The sequence below is a fragment of the Mixophyes fleayi genome, chromosome 12 (genome assembly GCF_038048845.1).
Source record: "Mixophyes fleayi isolate aMixFle1 chromosome 12, aMixFle1.hap1, whole genome shotgun sequence".
Taxonomy (NCBI): Eukaryota; Metazoa; Chordata; class Amphibia; order Anura; family Limnodynastidae; genus Mixophyes; species Mixophyes fleayi.
The window spans coordinates 25,888,628-25,908,384 of NC_134413.1; the positions used below are offsets into that span (position 1 = coordinate 25,888,628).

Below are 19,757 nucleotides of genomic sequence, written 5' to 3' on the forward strand. Positions count from 1 at the left end.
GAAGACAGGCCTAAGGTCAGGGAAGGTTGCACACAGGGGTAATCAAACAAACTGGTAGAGGTCAGGGGCTATCAGCATACAGGCAGGGTCAAGGTCAAAGCCAAAGGTCCCAACATGAATCAGAAGCAGAGTATCCACAGGATAGTAAAGGATGGAGCAGGTCAGCACTAGTGCAGTACACAGATGCTATAACCGGCAGGGAGGTTAAGCCCTCCCTGCCTTATATACAGAAGGTAACCAATCAGGGGACAGGTAAACCATAATAAGCCACCATGGGCTGCTTAATTAATTAGATCAACACTCCTTCTATTGCCCCAGGAGGCTGAAAGTCATTATGCTAATTGCGAACAAGCCTGGCTGTCCATTTGCCAAGACATGGCACTAATACTGTGAGTGTCCCAGCCATTGCCAAGGTGACGGCTGGGACGAGAATCCTTAAGTGACATCCCGACTGTTACCATTACAGCCGGAAGGTGAGGAGAAGTAAGCCATGGGCCGCCGCGACTTGTAACACTAATATACTCTACTAACGAACCTAAAGCCAAAATACTACGTTTCTTGAGCATAACGGTACTTTATGTCATATTTAGTTATTGTATACAACACAGTTTTCTCAAAACAGATCAGAGAGGATGACATTGGCACATGGAGTAGGATGCACACGTGGCATTCTCAGTACCATGCATGCCCGCTATAGCAGCATCTATACTCCTCCACCAGGATTGGTCCGGGTGGACGGTTGCTAAAAGCAGAAATGCAAGACTCCTTCGCACATGTGGCCTTTAAAAGTAAGAGTTCCCTACTCATTCTTATTGCTCACACGCTCAACACAGAAAGATGAGATAGATTCTCTCTCCCTCACAATTACCAGGAACACGGAAGGGAACACACTATCTTCCACACCACACAAGTTGGAGACTCACTCACACACATGCTCTCTTTCTTGACTTCAGAGTAGCAGAAGCCCATATAGCAATTTTACAGAAGCAGAACAAAGCATCATAACAGCAGAGAGACCTGCCCTGACTAACTACATAAATGCAATAATAAATAGAAGATTTGCAATATACATGTTTCATTTTGTGAAGTATATTCATTTCATTAAACTTTATATTATTATATATTTGTATAAGAGCAAACTATATCCATAAATTGTCTACAGTATTGATTCATGGTCTATGCCAAGGTTAACTTTTATGGGTTATGTGTTATTGAGTGGTCAAAAGTATGGGATGGGAAAATAGCATAAAGAAGAGTAGAAGAGGGTGTTAGGAAGAGTACAACAAAAAGCAAGAGCGTATTTAACATCATAAACACTCTCCTATTTAAGTAGTACACCAGTGATACCCCAGTGCATTTACAATGAGAAACTATTGCCAGTGTAAACAGATGACCTGAGGTGAGCGACCTTAAACAACTTGCACATTTCCTTCATGATTCTAGACAAAAACGGAGGACCTTGGTCAGTCAGGATTTCTTTAGGTATTCCCACTCTACTAAATACATGCACTAGCTCTCTAGCTATCATCTTGGTTGAGATATTGTGCAAAAGGATGTCCTCTGGATACCGGGTAGCATAATCCATTATCACTTGTATATATTGATGCCCCAGAGCAGATTTTAACAAGGGCCCAACAAGATCCATGGCTACCCTGTCAAACGGGACTTCTATAATAAGCACTGACACTAGTGGACTCCTGACATGGGGTCTGGGAGCATGATACCAGCACTAAGGACAGAAAGAACAATATTCTGACATCCCTTTATGCACCCTAGTAACTTCCTGCTGAACCGATGTCGCCTTAGCAAGGCCTTAACTATGTCTTCCATGTTTTCTGGTTATAACGACAACTTTGTAGCCATTTGTAGCCAGGACAAAAGGAGAGTCTGGCCCTTTAAAGTGTAACCGTTTCCACAATCGTGCAGACCAGACACCATTTGGACTTGCCTTTGGATGTCTATCACTGCAACTCCTAGCACGTGTCATGCTGTAAAAAATCTCTGCAGAATATCACTTCTGTTTCCTGCAGGTTTCTCAAGGCTGCTGCTGCTCTCTATATGCGTAGATCTCATGCTCACATTCTCTGCCTACTTGTAGCCAGGTTAGGGGAACCCAATTGGGGTAGATGGTAGTGTACGGCACTGAGAAATAACACAAGTCCAATGTTTTGGTACAACTAGCCTCAGCCAGTTTTATTAAGCAGAAAAAAATAAGAATTAAAGTTCAAAATAAACACCTTGCTTGCACCTAAACACAAGTCATTCCTGACCGTCAAACTATAAAAGAAACATTAGAAGTACTGGCGCCTATAACTTACCCACAACACATTTCAGGCTCTCTTTTATAGAGACTCTGCAGTCCCTTCCCCCAGACAGAACAGAGAGACTGATCCCACTGACATCCTTTTAAACATACCTTACAGGTGCAGCCATTAATCAGTCTGCTGTCAGATGGAAGATCAGAAGACCCGGACTGGGTCTTATAAGTGGAGCCCACCCTTCTATCTCCAGTTATACCCCAAGGACCTTTGCCAGCTATTCCTAAAGCTGAACACACTCTTTGGGAAGCTCCTTCGTACACAAAACAATTTCCCTAGGGTAAACATGTAGGTCAGAAACCTGGGACTATTCCAGTATTTTTGTCACAATATATATCAAAGTCAATACAAATAGTTGTTTAATATTTTACTCAAGTAGAAGAAATAGGGGTCAAATAGAAGAAATAGATGAAAGAAAGATTCATCATCGGGATAGGAAGGAATTCCTTACTCTAAGGGTGGTCTAACTGTGGGATTTCTTTCTTGCAGGGAATAGTATCTGTAGATATAATTACTAAAACTCTTTAATTGGGAAACTTGATCCAGGTAATTTATCCGATTGTCATCCTTGGATTTCAGTATTAATTTCTTTATGCATAAAACTATGAGAACAATAAGTAAACATTTCAGTCATATTGTAATAGATATATAATAACTTTAATGTAAATGGATCTATGATCTATTCCATGAAATAATACATCTTTTATATAATCCATTTTTAATGCACTAAGGTTCTGTTAATAAAATGTTCAACACCACTGCAAATACATGAAAATGGCTGTCAAGTTACACAAATTTGTTATTAAATTTACTCTCCAGGTATTAACACAATATATTCATTCAACAGAAAATTATCTTTATCTATAGAATTATATTAATATCAATTTCAGGGACACTTTGTATGTCTATATAAGCATAATACATTGCAGTCTACAGTCTAGACTAACATAAATAAATGCTCTCTCCCATAAAAGATAATTAGATATATTCATAAAACAATTTTACATTTTTAAACAAATAGGCAATAAGGACATACCCAAAATTCCCAATTGGAAAAATATGAACATCACAGAACCTACACCATATAAATAATAAAAATAGATACTGAAAGCATGAATCCAAATCAGGACATTTTAGGCCATGTCCCCAATCTGCCCTAGCCACACAGAAAAAGTAGACTTTTGGAGTTGAGAGAGGAATGCAACTGTATTTATTATAAAGAACTATAGAAGTGGTGCTATACATTTGTGCAGTATAAAAACAAGTATGTCTTCACAGGCAGTTTAATACGCTGCAAGCTAGAAAATGCACATCCATACAATCCCATACATTTCAGTATTTCATGCTGACTCCACCTATGCTGTTGATGTCCTGCATAGTGCTAGAAGCAGAGGTTACGGTGTAAGCAACTATAGAAATTTCCTTTTTCACTTGTTGCCAACGCCTTTCCTGGTTTGGATCGTTTTCAATATCAAACATTGCAGCAGCCAGTCCAGGGAAACTGGAGGCGACGTAATGATTGTGCTGATTAGGGGCGTAAATCACGTGCCTGGGAAGGATCAGAAAAAAATATATATCAAATTATCAATGGAAGCTTCGCTCACAGAGAAGAAAGAGTTGTATGTAGAATTCAACATTGTTTGCTATACAATCAACAATGTTATGTTATTTTTTTTGTAGGATGTACTTCCTGAACTGTCAAGTAAGGATCACTAATATCTCTCTCTTTGTATATTAAAATCAATCGTGGACATGGTTTGATTTGCATATGTAGCTATTAGGTAGTTTAACATCCAAAAATCATATGTAGGATTTACACCACTTGGCACACACTATGGAAAGGATCAGTTACTCCCATGCATTGCTCTTTTGGCCTGTGACCTTACCTCTGAGCCAAAACCTCTTTTCTGTCTTAATTAGACTGGACTTCTGAGCTGTGTACTATAATCACAACCTTTGAACTTTCCTGTATGGTAATCTGCTCCTAGTTTCCCCATTACCTTCTAATGAAAACCTTACTGTTTAGTCTTACATCCCACTTGTGTTCCCTGGGAAAAGTCAAATGTCGCTCTCGTACGTAAACCATTCACGTTCTTCGTCCAGCCAAGTCCAGTCTACATGTTGTAAACACTTTTCTCAACCACACTGTTCCTGAATGTAAAATTGCTTGTCTTATCTCCTCGCTATCTAATTGTTTCCTTGGGTATGAAGACATGCTTGTTAATTTGCTGTATTTGTAGTTTTGTACATTTCTTGTACAAGCAGGGTGCCCAGTTAATTGTATTTATTCACTGTGCTGTGAGTTAAGATAGAAGACACTGTAAATAAGACCCTGCATGAACCACTTACATTAACTTAAAACCTCTACTGCTGTAAGATTTACAACAACTGCAGAACAATACTGCACATGTGATACAACATGCTGACATATATATTTAGAGAGGTGAAAAAGGCGGTCAGGACATTTGCGAATAATTTGGCTCCACTACCCCTGATTAGTGAAACTACACCTGCTTCACTACAGGCCACAGACCTATAGACTGTCGGAAATTAGTACTGTCCTTGAAAAATCAGGACTTTGACAGTCATGCATGTGAGTTGAGTTTAGTCGAGTTCTGGCAAATTATTTCAGATCTTTGTGTACAACTTTTGCCTGGGTTTTGTGTTTATCACCTATTTTGCCTTAGTAATAAAGATACATAACAGACTTGGGGGCCTATTTTTTTTTATAACCAGGAGATGTTTATCGCAGCTATACAAAATTTTCTCTCACCAAAATTTAACAATAAATTTTCGATTAGGCGGTGACCGTTTCTGGCAGCGGCAAGGCTGACCTATATGCGTATGTGTGCCACAGTATATTTTACATGTTTAAGCAAATTACGTTTTATTGCAACGCTTTCAAATGAGTTAGCAACCTCCAAGGCGATCGCCAGAACAAAATAGTTTATGCATCCCTACTGTATATACTGCAGGTAAGAGAGGGTACTACTGTGGTTTGGGTGAGCAACACTGTACATAATGGCATGGGGGCAATATTGTATATACTGCTGGCATGGAGTGTCCCTGTGTACACTGCCACTGGGCTACAGTATACTGGCATGAATCATGTTCATTGGTAGAGATGGGGGCATCAATTCACCTGATTCTGAAATTCATCCCAGAATTTCAGAGATTTGATTAATTAATTTGCAGAACAATTAGCAACCACTGGAGAATCAGGCCAATCGCACGGAATGTAAAAAAGACTATCGGCAAGCATGAACAAATACCATACGTCTATAGCTTTGTAAAAGTGTATAGCCCTTTGGACACTTACCCTTCCTGGATTGTGCTGTAGTCTGTTCTTTATAACTCATACTTGCCAACTCTCCCGGAAAGTCCGGGAGACTCCCGAAATTCGGGTTGGGCTGGCATTTCTCCCGGATCCAAGATTTACGCCATTTTGGAGGGCAGGAGGGGGCGGGGCAAGGCCAATCGCATCATTTTGGCCCCGCCCCCGCAACATACAGTACGGTTTCGCCCCCTCCCGCCCTCCAGTCACGCCCCCAACTCCCGGAAGCAAGTTTCCGGGAGTTGGCAAGTATGTTATAACTATTGATGTCTGTTCTTTATAACTATCAGTAGCCCACACTATTCTACGCTCCTGTTGCACACTTATTTTTGCTACATAGCTGTATAAACCACGCCATTGCCAGCCTGATTTATCTTTTCCCTTTCTTGCACATTTTACACCCTCACTACAACACAATGATCACTGTAAGACACAAATGTTTTCCATACTTGTTATGAATGCTTTAGTTATCTGTCTCTCATTTGAAATATACTGGCAATTCCAAATTAGATCAAGCGTTATATTAATTAAAAGACAAAGTGGAAATGTGTAAATTGAAAGAAGAAAATCAGAACGGTATAGATCATCCACTTTATTTCATAGAATCAATATCTTAAAAACAATATAACATTATTATTATTAAAAATGTAGAAGGAGGTCCTAGCTCATTAATAAATCCTAAACACACTACAGCTACTTATAGCTTTATATATTAATAACAATGACTTATTATATCATTAGAGCATACATCCAAACCGTCCTGATTTAGGCGGGACAGTCCGGATTTGAGGGCTCTATCCCGCTATCTCGATCGGGGCAGCTTTAACCCAATCGGTGGGAAAGTTGGGGGAGATTCTGTCCACTTCTGCTCTGCACGCCCCAGGGGAATGCAGGCACGCTGGTTGTGGCCACACACCCATCGTGCCGTGGCCATGCCCCCATCCTTCTGCCGGAGGGACAAATGTTGGGAGGTATGTTAGAGTACGATTGCAGATTTTATAGCCAGACAGTCACTATATGTTTATTTGCAGGCCAGCAAAAATAGAAGTGACAAACAGTGTGATCCTTATGTTTCACAGTTTAATCTTATTACTTTGAACAAAGCAAACATTAGTACACAGGTGTATATTTCCTCAGGTCCTGCTGTGTCACATATCGGCCCAATACAAAGGGCTCGATACTCTCACCTGCCAAATGTGGGGATCCAAGCCGATGCGGAGCGCCGCATCCGTCCAATGGCGGTGGCCATCTTGATTCCGGGTCTGTGCATGCGCAGATCCGTCCTGTCAGTTAGAACTCCTCCCCTCTGCTCTCATTCGTCCAGCCTGTCATTACCACACTATTTAAGGCACCTGGGTCAACACTCAGTTGCCTGTTCTTTGTTTGTCAGCCCTGACTGTGTGAAGACTTGGCTCCCTGGCTCCAGCCTACCTGTTCCTGTATTCCTGCATGTCTGACTCAGCTCTGCTCATTCCTGGATATCAACTCACAGAGTTACCATAATTTCCAGCATCTCAGCTCTGCTGTTCAGTGTGACTAATCTACAGTTCTCAACTCACATAGCTCTCTTACCTGTTCCTGGATCTCTGCATGTCTGACTCAGCTCTGCTCATTCTTGGATATCAGTTCACAGACTTTACCATCATTTCCAGCATCTCAGTTCTGCTGTTCAGTGTGACTAATCTACAGATCTCCGCTCACAGAGTCCTCTTACCTGTTCCTGGATCTCTGCATGTCTGACTCAGCTCTGCTCATTCTTGGATATCAGTTCACAGACTTTACCATCATTTCCAGCATCTCAGTTCTGCTGTTCAGTGTGACTAATCTACAGATCTCCGCTCACAGAGTCTTCTTACCTGTTCCTGGATCTCTCCATGTCTGACTCAGCTCTGCTCATTCCTGGATATCAGCTCACAGAGTTACCATCCTTTCCAGCATCTCAGCTCAGCTGTTCAGTGTGACTAACCTACATAACTCCGCTCAAAGAGCCCTCCTACCTGTTCCTGTATTTCTGCATGACAATCCCAGGAACCATATTCCCTGCCGTGAATCGTGACAAGCTGCCTCCTTTCATATGTCACATGCGTTTATAGGTTCGTCTCTATGGATTACTCTCTTGTGTAAATTAATTACCAGCTGCTATTTGATTTTAATATGGTTTCTTTAGTGTAAAGCCCTCGGATAACAAAACCGGGCAAGAAATACACAAACTCTTCAGTTCAGTCATTCAAACAACAAAAAAAAGATATTATGGTGTAAAAATACAATTGTCTGTCTTGTAGTAATAAACATAGTGGTCAAATTCAACTGTCATGAAAACCATGGCACAGGGTAGATGAAAATCTGTTAACAATCCAAAAAAGTCTATTATTTGAATGATGTTAAAGTTTTTTGGAAAGAAGGCTTAAGAGTCAGCAACTGCAAGTTATAGGCAGAACATGGTGGAAGCATTGCCTTATACTGTAGTATTTCCACTTGGTTATGATGCACTTGAATATTGTCAGAAGCAGCGTGATTAACTCAACATGAAACTAAAGTACATTAGGTCATGTGGGAACACTGTATGTTCCCTTCCCGGTTATCATGAGTCACTGTGGAAAATCTGGAAATGTGGAAACTCACACACTCTGTGCTACATGCCGTTGATTAGATTTATACACATCCTAGTATTGTCATTATAAATAATTGAAACGGTTTCATTAATAGATGCCGAGAACAAAAAGTGAGAAGACTTCCTACATTTAAAAAAGTATTAACATTTAAAAAAGTCACATGATGGACACAAGTCAGTGGCCATGATACAGGCGCAAGGACACAACAGTGATAGTCTTTTTAATATATAGTAGTGTCACGGAATAAATAAACTCGGAAGGTATTTAGCAGCGCCGGTATTGGCGCTGCTAAACTGAGAGGCGCGGAGTTTAACACGTCTCCGGTCTTCATCAGGGACCCCCGCAAGGAAGTTTGGGGTTCGCTGCAAGAGACGTGCAGGTCGCGGCCCTCCCAGATAGCTACTAGCAAGGTGTTAGGTGAGTCAACGTAGTTGTGCGGTCCGAGGTCAATCTGTGTGGGCAATAGAGGTACCGAAGGAGCAGACAGGAGCAGACGCAGGAAGCCAGGGGTCAGAATCAGCAGATCAGTTTAACCAAAGGGATATCCAAAAGGAAAGTCAGGTAGAATCGGGTCGGAATCCAGGGAGACAGGCAGAAGTCTTGTAAACTGACGAGAATGCTGGAGTATAGGGGGGACCTAGATACTCTGGCACCCTAATGGCGCCAGAGCCAGATATAACTAGAGGAAGGAGCTCTCTCATTGGTGGCAGTGGAATCGGCAGTCAGAACAGCTGACCGCCGATAGGAAGAGGCAGCTAAAGTCTCTGTTGCCTGGCAACGGAGACACGATAGTCTGCGCATGCACCCACACTGCCGGGCCGAATTTTGTTAATTAATCAATAAATAATGCTTGCCCCATAATTCATATGTTAATGATGACTCCTCTAATTTTATGAATGGCAACATAGCCCAAACAACTACGTAGGTTATCAGAAGCCGGTTTAAAAAGACCTGCCTCTTTTCTGGCAGCATTTCTGTTGATTTTAACAGCCACCAGTGGTTTTGATTGAGCAGCCCAGAGGTCGCACCCAGGGGGATTTCCTGGTGCCTGGAACCCCCTCCCCCCTCCCAGCCTGGGGCATTGTATGCTTGAGGGCTTGCCCCGTGTATATGATGGGGATAGGAAGAGTTGGAAGGCAGCCTGGCACTGTCTAAAATTATAGACACGTCCTTATGTATACTGGTCATGCCCATTGGCGGCATGGCTCTCTAGAAATTCTGTGTTTGCCCTTGCCACCGGCAGTTTAGTTGTTTTCAAATTGACACACCTGACTTGCAATTTGAGTTTTGATGCATTAACCAGTGGGTTTGGAGGGCCAAAACTGAAATGGCTGGTGATTTGAAAACCACCAAAAAACATACTGCAGCTTGATACACTTCCCCCACAGACACATATTATCATCTGTAGTGCTAAGAGATTGTGTAGTGACGTTGATTCTATGTAGTAAATGTAATGTGCATACACAAAGCATTTAAGGGACCCTGAACATCTCACACTCTATATTTTGTCTTAATGGTCTATTACAATCTTTGTTATAATAAAACTCCTACCTGTATATACCCTAACGGGGACACACACACACTTTTTTTGCTATACCACAATCCTACTTTCTTTTCTCTCGTTCATTATTGTGAATCATTTTATTTATGTTTACAGAATCCAGCAGATACTATACATAGGTAATCCAAGTAGCATTTCTGCACTAGAGGTCCTTGACATTTGGTTCTTTCAACCAGAAACAATTTTTAGTAACCTGTGAACCATCTTTCACTCTGATAGTTTGTCTATCGTCACTATCTATTATTCAAGATACTGCTTTCACAGAGTATAATTGGGTACAATCACACTGCCGCAGGCTAATGATATATTTGTTTCAAAGAGCTGAAGTATTCTCCGTGGTGCAGTTAGAGCATAATGAAAAGATTGTTGTGCCTTCAATTGCTGTAGATACTAATGGTGTTTCTTGTTTGCTGACCCTGTGAAAAACACTGCTGTGTCAGTAATAAACATTGTGAAAGAATAGATACAAAAACGTAACCAACCATTGTTTGTGAACTGCCCCAAGAAAATAGAATGTTGTAGGATTGAAGGTACAAATGAAAATACACATAGTGGAAATAGTAGAATTGACACTTCAAAATCAAAATGTATAGGTTTGGTCATGAAATTACAGCTTTAATCAGTTCCAGAAAAGACATCAAACAACAGTATTTATTCTGTAATTGATTAAAGTGACCTTTGCACAATGCAGTAATCTATTTGTGAGAATATGGCTCATGCCTCAGTTATGTTGATAGGCTGCATCACTGACATGTCTGCCTCCAATATGTACAGGCAATGAGTACATACTAGCCGCTATTTATTAATGACCGCATTTTTAATACAAACCCTTTCAATCCTTATCGCAATGACAAGGATTGAAAGATTGTGTATTTATTAAAAATCTTCAACAGGAACAGCAGTCACGAAAAACTGCTGTTCCTGCGAAGACCCCTCTCCTATCTTTCCTATGGTCACTATCGCAAAGTGGTAACCTTTGCAATAGTGATCTAGGGAGAGCAGTGAGATGCGGTGAGGGATCCGAAGATCCCTATACTGCAATGCTCTCCCCTTAGAGCATAGCTGAAAATGTACACATATGGTAATGTACGCCAGCCTGAGCTGGTGTACATTAAAAGCTACTTATAATTGCATCTGTTTCCCACAAACAGGAATTTACAGGAAAATAAGGTTCAATAAATAGGCCCCACTTAGAGGCTGAAAAGTGATGTACTAGCTCATTTTTAAATCACATAATTTTTAATAAGTGCTGACAATGTACAGATTTTCTATTATCGGTTTGATCACATGTGAATTGCCAGGCTAATATGAAATATATATTGAAAACTCATTAATCTGTGAATTAATTTGAATAAGTTCCATAAAATGTTTTTTAGAATGGTATTAATCTATTTTTTTATCTTTGAGTACTTACACAAAAAACGCTGTGAGTTACATTATCACTGAATATACTGAATGCATTACTCAATGAGAACCTGTGAAAAAGTATGTTTTATATAGTGCTGTGAGCGTAACATCATAAGTTCAGTGTCAGAGTTATGCTCATTCCCAAGTGTCTTCCTCCTATATCACAGCTTCCCTGGCTTGTGAACATTGAAGAACTGATACAGGGATCAGCCTGGAAGTGAGTATGACTCTGATACTGTAGCTGGCCTAAGGCATTTCAATACAGAGCGTTCCAATATCTTATTCTCTTTCCCAGTTAAAGGGAGCATAGTGGAACTTTGGTTTGTCTTTAACACAATATATAGGGCCTGATTCAGAGAGAGATGTATACCTGTTTGCGTAGCGTACCTTTGCGTTTTTTCATACTGTGCATGCTCAGAAAGTGAACGTACACAACAGCAGCTATTCAGATCTGCAACTTTTTTGGCAATTATGACTTATTACGCTCATACTTACCAACTTTTGCAGCCAGCTGTCCAGGAGGGGGCTCCATGTTGGGGGCGTGGCCACGTGAATTGCTCTGTTAGGCCATGCCCCCTGTCAATCTTTGCCCATTTCAGCCTATCGGTGGGTGGGGAGCGGGCCAGGATGACACATTTAGCCCCGCCCCCACCCACTTCACTTTGTGGCATTTCCGCCCATGCACAATAAGACTTTCCTCTAGTCTTCAAACCTTCAAGCGTTCACTGAAAACCCACCTCTTCAGACAAGGTTATGATAATCCTCAACCACCATCTTAATTTCCCTAGATTACCCTATTACCACCCTCTGCACAGCTAACGCAAGACAACAACCCTCTGACCAACAATGCAACACACACAGCCCACTCAGTACTTTTACCTTTGCATTCTAGCTGGTCCATTGTGCAATATGATGTAGCACATGCCCTTGTGTCTCTAACTCCTATTGTCCTATAGATTGTAAACTTGCAAGCAGGGTTCTCTTACCTCTCTGTATGTATTACCCAGTATTGTCTTATCAATGTTTGTTCCCAATTGTAAAGCGCTATGGAATTTGCTGGCGCTATAAAAATAAATGTTGATGATGATGATGATGAAGAGTTGAGCTGGACCCGGGAGGTTGCCCTGGCCAAAAATTCAAGAGTCTCCCGAACATTCCGGGAGAGTAGGCAACTATGATTACGCATGAAAAAGCATGACGGAGGAGGGAAGGGATGTGCAGTAAGGGCGTGTATCTTCAATTCTGAATACAGCGTACATACACATAAACTTGTGTGCTTACTCTTACAGTCTGAATCGCCCATAGCGCCAAAAGTACTATGTAAATTTTTTCTTTTTCACAGACTTAACCTCTTTAAAGTCATAGACATACTCATTAAAACTCAATATGGTATACAATGAAAGAAGCCATGATTTTTAGTTGCTAATTTTCTACACATTACCTGTAAAGTAAGTTGCCACCTACTCCAAGAGGATCGATGAAGGATCTCTCAATCTGCATCAGTTGATCATTAATCTTTCTTACCTCTAGTGGGCTGAAAAGAAATAATGATGTTATATATTTAATAATTTAATCTTGTTTTCATAAAATGCTTCATATCTGCTATGGGGGAAGGGGTATGTTACATATATGAAATATGAAAAGCCAAATACATCCATAAATTTGATATAATAATTATACTATATTACAATAAATCAGTGGTGTATAGGTGTACTTAATACAGCGCTGTATTTTTAATCTTGCACAGGAGGGGGTGATATTAGGCATGATGCATAGTTTTCATGGATATCAGCATTTCCACATTTTTGGGCTGTAACTGATTGCTCCTATTGGGTTACAATGACAATTCTGGCCACCGGTCAAGCATCTGCAAATACTGAGTGTACCACAATCAAGTAGAAGTACTACAGGGTTATTCAGGGATGCTTCCACTATTATCTTGCTGTAAATTGCAGAATTAAGTGGGTTTTCAGTCTCTTTTGTTGAAAACTGCATCATTCTCATCCTAAAATAGATTGTTTTGGATTGATGTTAATAGACTTTCTCTTCCCCTTGGATGGAGATTTGGTGACAGTTTGCTGAATTTCATTATTTCAACCATTACTACTAATGACATGAGGATTTTGTGAAAACACAGATGTATTTTTTACTGACATATTTTCCTTTTCTTGCTTTATGAATGACTGAAGAGTTTGTGCAATTAGCCCTTTTCTGCTCGTAGCGAGTAGTTCTGCTGTGACTATTATTGTCTCTTTTCTCAATATTTTCAACACTCTTAATGGCGTACATTGTGCCATGACTGCTAATTCATCACCACCTAAAACACCATCTTCTCTGTGTATTCTATTCTCATCAATGATCAGCTCACATTTATTTATAAACAGTTATTTTTTCTAAAATCCTTTTAAAAAAAACCAAACAAACAAACACATAATTTGGCTTTTTTTAATCCCTACTTTATTAATAACATTAATTTCCAATCGTTTCCAGTCAATTTTGTCAAGTAACAAGAACACTGCTACTCCTCCTGTTTCTGTATGAGCATTGGCACTGAGCAATGTCACTGGAGACTGGAGAGTGACAAGAACACTGCTACCCCTCCTGTTTCTGTATGAGCAATGGCACTGAGCAATGGCACTGGAGCTTGGAAAGTGACAAGAGCACTGAGTACTTCTTGAATTATTGTACTGTACCATGTACTGACGCAGTCCCATGTTACTGAGTGTATTTGCAATTGTTTGCCATAAATAACTCTGATTTATCACTTGTTTATACTTTGTATGCATGAAATAGAATATTGCATTCACATCCTTGGCATCACAATATGGTTTGTTCATGTGTAATGTTGCAAGCTTTAGCTGGTTACTCCTATCTCCAAATGAGGCCCTTAATTCAGATATACTTGTATATTTCCTTATTAAACCAATTAGGATACAAAACCCAGATCTGCCAAAAGTACAGTTAAGCTTGTCTCTAACAATGAGGACACTGGTTGTCAAGGACATCCACTACGAAGGTCATGCTAATTTAGGTTGCAGAATGTTTTCCTAAAAGGAACCTGCTCTGTTGAATAAGGAACTGGGAATAATGTTAGATGCAGCCTACAAGGTAGAACAATAGCTTTGACATTTCCTATTTTCCCCAGCCTGTGCAAATGTCTAGGGAAGTGTAATGGTTTTATAATATATGTGGAAAGATAACTGTTACTGCATATTTATCATAAAGCAACAGTAACGTGGACTATACTGTGTGTTCTATGGGGGAAATCACTGCGAGACCTGTCTTAGCCTTAACCACTTCTCAGCTTAGTCCTTATATTTATTACATTAGTCCAGAGCATATAAATAATATAGACAATATGTGAATATGTGTGACGTTGTGTGGAGGACGCGCGGTGTATTAGATTAAATGGGATTTACATTCTGGGTAAAGAAGATGAATATTGAAGTAAAAGGCTTGCAAGTTTCCATTCATGCAAGTAGGTAGACAGGACTTAGCAAAGCAATTCATGTCAATCTATATATTAATAAGAGCTGTCCATTGGGAAGTAAGTTGTTGACCACTTGCATTAGCATATTTAATGTGGGGCTGCTGGTCTGGGCTAAATCTATTGCATGTAATCATAGTACTTAGGTTTTGGAGGGATATGTTATACAGTAATGGATTTGGAGGGGGGGCTTTCATGTGCATTGCAGTGATCTTGAGGTGATAATGGCAATTCTATTTCTTTTTTATGAGCCTGGGATGAGAGGGGGGGGGGGGGGAGTTGCTTCTGTCTACTAGGAAACGTGCATTCAGAAATATCAACTCAAAATGCTATAGCAGACATTGGTGGAGGGTAAATACATCAAGCTGTTAGTTTCCAGTGGGTTTGAAAAGTGGAGATGTTGCCTATAGCAACCAATCAGATTCTAGCTATCATTTTCTAGAAGGTAATAGATAAATGATAACTAGAATCTGATTGGTTGCTATAGGCAACATCTCCACTTTTTAAACCCGCTGGAAACTCGCAGCTTGATGTATTTACCTCAAGGAGTAAATAGTGGATGGGAAATATTTCCCACAGCCCTTAGTATTCAGAGAGATGTCTACTGCTCTGATTAGGACTATGTTGTAAATACTATCTTTTCCAACCTTTTTATGAATAAGCAACTACAATTTATAGTGTACCTTCTACAGACATATCTTTTTATTGTTTAATCAATCTGTGTGAAATATACTCATATTTTAAAAGTATATTACATTACAGCCCTTTCACCATCAATGATTATCAGGCAGACCATTGTACCTCTGAGTATTCCATGCACTTCTAGCTACATTATTTAGTTTAATTATTCTAGGTATCTATTTATTAAGACTCATACATTAATAAAATATTTGATTGCTGCTACAGCGAAAAAACAATTTTGGACAATTTATTAAGACAATATAACCCGGCAGTTGAGCATTTTTCCTGTGGGCACCTCCGCCATCCTGAGAAGTAGTAGCAATCAGAGGACAGTGGTGGTACTTGTACCACCGCTGTCCTTGGTAAGAATTTAGGGCTTATTTGCCTATAATAAATAGACCCTCTAAGCCCTTTGGGTCATCAAAGGAAGCTACTGTACTCAGGGTTATCTTAGTACCATTATAGGCCCCCAGACAGAGCAGTACACTTGGACCCTACCTACACAAACACTCACGGGAATAAAAATGAAAATTATATAAACTTAAGGTTATATTTTTTTGGTACCTCCAACAAAATCAGTGTCTGTGTTACAGAGCCATTAAACTTCATTGCGCTCTGTTCCATTTCTTTCATTATTTATATTTAGTAGGTAGCAGGGGGAGGCAACTGACAAGGACTGTTATATGTGTTGATTTTGTCTTGCCTATGTACAATTAGTATGTGTATCTTGTTTTCGTCAAGGTCAAGATATATATTCGCAGCAGCAAGATCGCATGTACAGATAACAGCTGATACTGAGGTGATTAGTCCACCTAAACATTTAAAGGGTTTGAAGGTTCTGAATAAATAATATATTGAAAGGTTGGCAAGCCTATGAGGCCCCTATTCTCGTGAGGCCCCCGGGCAACTGCCCACCGTGCCCATGCCTTACGACGGCTCTGAATGTACTTTCCTGAACTGTGATTCTTGGCAGCATATTCTAGTGTTACTTTCTATGAATGGGGAAGAACAGAATATACTTATATAGACAGAACTTTCACTCACTTTTCTCTGTTTACTTTCTCAGCCCTTTCTTGTAAAGCCTTAGCTGCTTGATGAAATCCTTCAACTGCTTCCTTTATTGGATCTGGAAAATGGAAGTATAAGAAGTACTGTAAGTTGATGCATTCCTGTCACATAACATATCACATAAGAATCAGTGAACTTACACGTGGTTCTCTGAAATGGTATTTTATAAACAGTTAGGTTTATTTTTTATTTTATTTTCATGAACCACAAATCATCTATATGATTATTATCTTAGTCTTTCCAGGCTTATTTATTTATCAAAGGCATATAGTACTTATGGTACAGACAAAAAAGCCTGTGTGTCTTAGTTCCCTACTCTCATATTGGGAGGCCTCTCAGACTCCCGGGAAGGTAGACTAATCTGCTGCCTGCCTACTGTGCCTCCCATACTACAACAAAATGGATGCCACTGTCATATACTGGACATGTGTTGATATATACTTATTATACGGTATTTTTCTCCAGTGTGTCCTGTACAAAACCGACATACTCAGCAATTTGTAGTCATTAATCTTCCCCCTTGTATTTCCGTAGGATAATCTCACTGGACTGTTATCAGTAAGTGTGTGTGTGTGTGTGTGTGTGTGTGTGTCTGCCTGTGTATCGCTGTGCCCGATAGCCTTGTATAGTCATATTTGCCAACTCTCCCTGAATGTCAGGGAGACTCCCTGAAATAGGGGTGATCTCCCTCACTCCCTGAAGAGTCTGGCATTCTCCCTAATACTAAGCCAGTACAAGACGTGGTTGGCTTCGCCATCTGTGGCATGATGACACAGTTCAGAAATTGTGTCCTATGTCCATGTATTGATGCCTATAGAGGTGGCCATATCGATGGAGACCAAGATTTAATCAAAGACTGACAGATAAGACAACATGACTTCAGTAATGGAGACAGAAATGTAAAAGACACTTCAGTCTCTAGAGATTCATTAGCTGCTTTTCTTTAAGGCATAATTGCCTACTCTCCCGAAATGTCCGGGAGACTCCCGCATTCCTGGGAGACCTCCTGGGCTCCCGGGAGAGCAGGGCAACCTCCAGGTTCCCCTCCCTGCAATAGGTAAGTGGCGGGGGGCAGGGCTAAATGACACAAATATTGCGTCATCTTAGGGGGTGGTGCCAATATGATGCGATTCGTCAAGCCCCGCCCCCGCACACGCCCACCTTCCCTGGGATCTCGCTGAAGCCAACGATGAAAAGTTGGCAAGTATGAGTATAGTGTATTTGTGTGTGTGTGTAATAGTTGCCTACACTCCCCCAAAAAATTGGGAGACCCTGCAGGAAGGAGGGCTAATCTCCTGGATCCCTGCTGTGCCTCCCGGGATTGCATGCGTGGCCAAGCTAGTATAGGCACACGTGCCTGTATGTGCATATATCAGGGAACAGCAAGAAGAATGAGGAACCTCAAGACTCAATGAGTCCACACAAGGCTTGTATTACAAGCAAGTCATTTTTTATTGTTCTATCATTTTTTTTATTTATTTTTAATTTCTTAGACGACCGAAATGTTTTTGTTTATTAGAGTCATATTACAAAATTTAGGGCCAATTTATCAATCCCTATATATGTTAATCAACTATACATCATCAGTGACTGTACCCAGAGGCTTCTGCATGGGAGACCTTATTGTTTATTAAGCAGTGTGGCAGTAATTTCCCTGTTCTGCTGTTTGGTTATTGCTGGCATTGCCAAAAAATTTACAGTAAAATAAAAATAATCTTCCCATCAGCTCTGCTACGCTATACAGTCTCTTGCGGTGTGTCGCCCAGTCATAAACCCCAGTTGGCAGCATGCTGCACACAGTACGTTAGTGTGATACGGCCACGAGACATTCCCCTTGGATGGAACAACTACGTGTTACTTGCGCAATCGCCCTGAAATTATTTTTTAAAAGTAGGCAAATATATTTTATGCTGGTTTGAAAATGTTATGATGGAATTCATTACAAGAAACAAACCTTCTGCTGTTGGTGCAGTCTATGCTGTTTAAGCAATTTTAACACTACTTTAAACATTATTTTAATTACTAGCGATTACACTATAATGTAGTACATTTGCCTAATGGATCTATCTGCATGTTTTTTTGAATTAGCAGCACAGATGTTCCCCTTGGACTGGGACATTATGTTCCACAGTGGAAGGTAGCTGCATATAAAAACACGTGATTCAACATACACTGAAATATGATGAGCACATTCTATAACTCATATTTATTTTATGTTAAAAACATTGGTTTGCCAGCTGATGTTCCACTTACTTTACTGTTTTCTTCCTTTTGCAAAGTAACAGCTGTTTTTAGCACTTGTGGTTTTTTTTGGTCTATTCAGTTATTATGTTTTATTATTTATGCACAGTTCATTTTAAAAGTTTTATATTTATTAATGTCACCCCCTACTTCATAACATATGCATATGCATGGTAGAAGCGAGTACAAATGCATACTGACCAATAGTCCCAGTTTTCATGGGATTGTCCAGGTTTTTGTATTCAGTAGGGGTGTGGCCTCACAGAAAACCGTTGAGGTATTGATAGATTGCGCAGAGCTATGTACTTGGTTGTTGGGCAAGGACCAGGTCTTTTGAGAAACTATAAATGCTGCTGTATTTATCCTAATATCCTGTTACATACCCAGACTCATGTTATGTTCCTGTAATTTAGGTCCATACGTGCTTTGCAGATCCTTGACAATCCTTCGCAATGTTTCAGCATACTGAACACAGTCAAAATTCAGCAAAACATCATCAGCCAGACGCAGAGCCATTTCACCCCACAGTCTCGCAACAGCTTGGTGATACTTAAAGCCTTGGTCCATAAGATGAGACACAAGATGCATTGTTTCATAAACAGAATGATACATGGGGTATGAGGCTAAAGAATACTTCTGAAAAACAGAAAAATATTATGTTCACTTGGAAAAGTCATAAACTGTGTTTGCACATGTTCAACAAAATACATAGACCAATGGAAAATCACATCAGTGTGTTTATATTCCCACATTTTCATCCCCTCCCCATTCTTTTTACTGTGCTACCAGCATTTGGAGTTCAGCACTAATGGCTGAATTTCAAACCAGTATTTTAAACCAGGGCAAGAGCGCCTTTTGTATTAACTCTTCATTTTATGTATGTTTGTACGTCACCAATTCTGAAAAAAAGGTGACCCTAGAGCGACCTTCAGCCCGTCACAGAATTAAACTGTTCACAGAAGCACAAAGTATGTCAGGAGACAAGAGTGGTGATCGTATGGAAGCCAATAACCTTAACATTTACGTGGTTGAGAAAGTGAGTACAGAG

At 40.2% G+C, this 19,757-nt stretch overlaps 1 protein-coding gene across 1 annotated transcript in view; it reads right to left on the minus strand.

The window, feature by feature from the left end:
- Positions 1-2,948: 2,948 nt before the first annotated feature.
- The window catches only part of LOC142109109 (putative N-acetylated-alpha-linked acidic dipeptidase), a 79,239-nt gene continuing 62,430 nt past the window's right edge, over positions 2,949-19,757 (minus strand). Inside the window, exons 15-18 of the mRNA XM_075193154.1 lie at positions 19,093-19,345; positions 16,445-16,526; positions 12,674-12,766; positions 2,949-3,867 (exon numbers count right to left, since the gene is read on the minus strand). Of these exons, the coding sequence (XP_075049255.1) occupies positions 3,651-3,867; positions 12,674-12,766; positions 16,445-16,526; positions 19,093-19,345 (645 nt within the window). The 3' untranslated portion in view covers positions 2,949-3,650. The remainder of the gene's footprint in view (positions 3,868-12,673; positions 12,767-16,444; positions 16,527-19,092; positions 19,346-19,757) is intronic.